We start from the raw sequence: 1,995 nt of genomic DNA on the forward strand, positions 1-1,995 counted from the left end.
GAGGGCTGTGGACTGGAATCACTAGCTCTCAGTTCAGGTGCTTAGCCCTCTCTTCATGGCACTAAGTAGGTCTGAGGGAAGGTGGTTTTGTGTGCTTATTATAATGCAGGGGAGGGGCTTGTGTGATTTGTTAACTCTCTTTACAGGGTCTGCCACTCTGGATCCACATTCTGCCCATCGCAGCCTTGCCCTCTCTCAGGAAAACATGAGTGTGACCTTGAAGAATAACTTTGAAGTCCTGTACAACAGATACAGTGTGTTGGGCACCAAGGGCATTGGGTCAGGGCGATATTACTGGGAAATAAGAGTCAGTGATGAATACACAAGCAAGTGGGGTGTGGGGGTTTGTAGGGAAGATGTGGATAGGAAAGCGTGGTTAAGACAGTGCCCAGAAAAGGGGTTTTGGGTTGTGGAATATTTTTACGATAGCTATTATGCCTGCACTGCTCTTAATAAAAGAACAACAGCTTATACATACCCAGGTCTTAGAAAGGATTCCCCCCACTTAGGGGTTTTCCTGGACTACAATGGTGGGGATGTCTCCTTCTACAACATGACTGATGGGTCTCATATTTTCTCATTCTCTCAGGTTTCCTTCACTGGGACCCTCTTTCCATATTTCATGATTAGGTCAGGAACCCCATCCCTCACTATCTGTTCCATGGTAGGTGGGCCCAAGGGAACACCTGTGCTTCTTAACAAATTGCCTTCTTCTCTGAATGAGCAAATGAGTCCTCCAGAGGAGGGGTTGAGATCTGGCTCTGGTGGTGAGGATGTTCTCCCAGGGGTTGAATCTCCATTACTCCCCTCTGGCCCCAGGATTGTGCCCCCATAAGGACCTATCTTTATGTGGGTCCCCTCACGATGGCTCTATTTGGAGCTTCAGACTCCCCAATGTGAAAGACTTTGAGGTGAGTGCTGGATGGCACTGGGAGTCATGTGGGTGACTCTGAGAATTGTCGATTCATGTCTTTGTTCCGGTAGCAAGAAGAAATAAACTGACTTTTATTTGAGCTGGTTCAGTGTAAGTAGAATTTGACTGCGGAAGTTTATTTTACTTTGGTTGTGAAAAGTACTCTGTGAGCATTTTATGTTTGTATATGAAAGGAGAGGGGTTGAATCCTCTGCAATGTAGTTTGCTTTATCCAACTGGACTTTGTACAGAGTGTGGGATCCCACCTCTATTCTGAGGGGCCTATGCAATTTGATCAGGAAGTGTTCACCTTCAGAATTTTCTTGGGACATGGGGGGTTGGACTTGTAAGATGAAAGAGTCAAATGTAATTTTCATATACTTATTCTTGGATAGTGGAAACACATCTCTTTTTCCCAAATCATCTATAAAATTCTCCTACTTGTGAACACACTGTGTATGTTAATTCTGGAAATTAAGAAGAAGGAAGTGGCTTCCTCTTATGGTCCACACTATGTAGAAAGAAGAGAACTTCTAACAAAATTAAAATGTAAATGGATAGGAGAATATTCTGGAGCAGAGAACTGCAGAGAGCCTTGACATGAGCATTGTCTCAGTTATTGGTGTTAAAGGAAAATGGAAAACCTCAGCATCTCCAAGGGGACAGGACTACTGAGTACTGAGACAGACATTTCAGGAATGAAGGTGTAGTCACTCCACCAGGTAAAGAACTCTGAGGTTCTGGCTGAGGGTGGGGAAACAAGGAAAAGGAAGCAGAAGAGAAAAGTCATAGACATCATCTCTGGAACCAATTACATAAAATAAGCAAGAACTATAACAACTTTCCATATTTTTTCTTTGGTTCTCAAGTGTATGTGTTTATTTGTTTACATAGACTATTTTCTTCTTCTTCAATTTATTATTTTATATACAAGTTGGTGGCTGCTATGTTAATTATAGAGAATATGATAACAGAATACCCACTGAAACTGTAACTGAATTTAAGGAGTTAATAATTTAGCAGTGACTGTGACTTGTTTTGGGAAATGGATAAGGACTTGTAACGATAGCTTTGTCTTGAGA

At 42.3% G+C, this 1,995-nt stretch overlaps 1 protein-coding gene across 1 annotated transcript; it reads left to right on the forward strand.

Annotated features, from left to right (window-relative positions):
- The first annotated feature begins 205 nt into the window (after positions 1 to 205).
- LOC102836448 (butyrophilin subfamily 1 member A1-like) lies at positions 206 to 835 on the forward strand. Its single transcript, XM_006877619.1, has one exon. It carries the CDS (start codon positions 206 to 208, stop codon positions 833 to 835), a length of 630 nt encoding a protein of 209 aa, XP_006877681.1.
- Positions 836 to 1,995: the final 1,160 nt, after the last annotated feature.

Source organism: Chrysochloris asiatica, unplaced genomic scaffold (assembly GCF_000296735.1).
Source record: "Chrysochloris asiatica unplaced genomic scaffold, ChrAsi1.0 scaffold00536, whole genome shotgun sequence".
NCBI lineage: Eukaryota > Metazoa > Chordata > Mammalia > Afrosoricida > Chrysochloridae > Chrysochloris > Chrysochloris asiatica.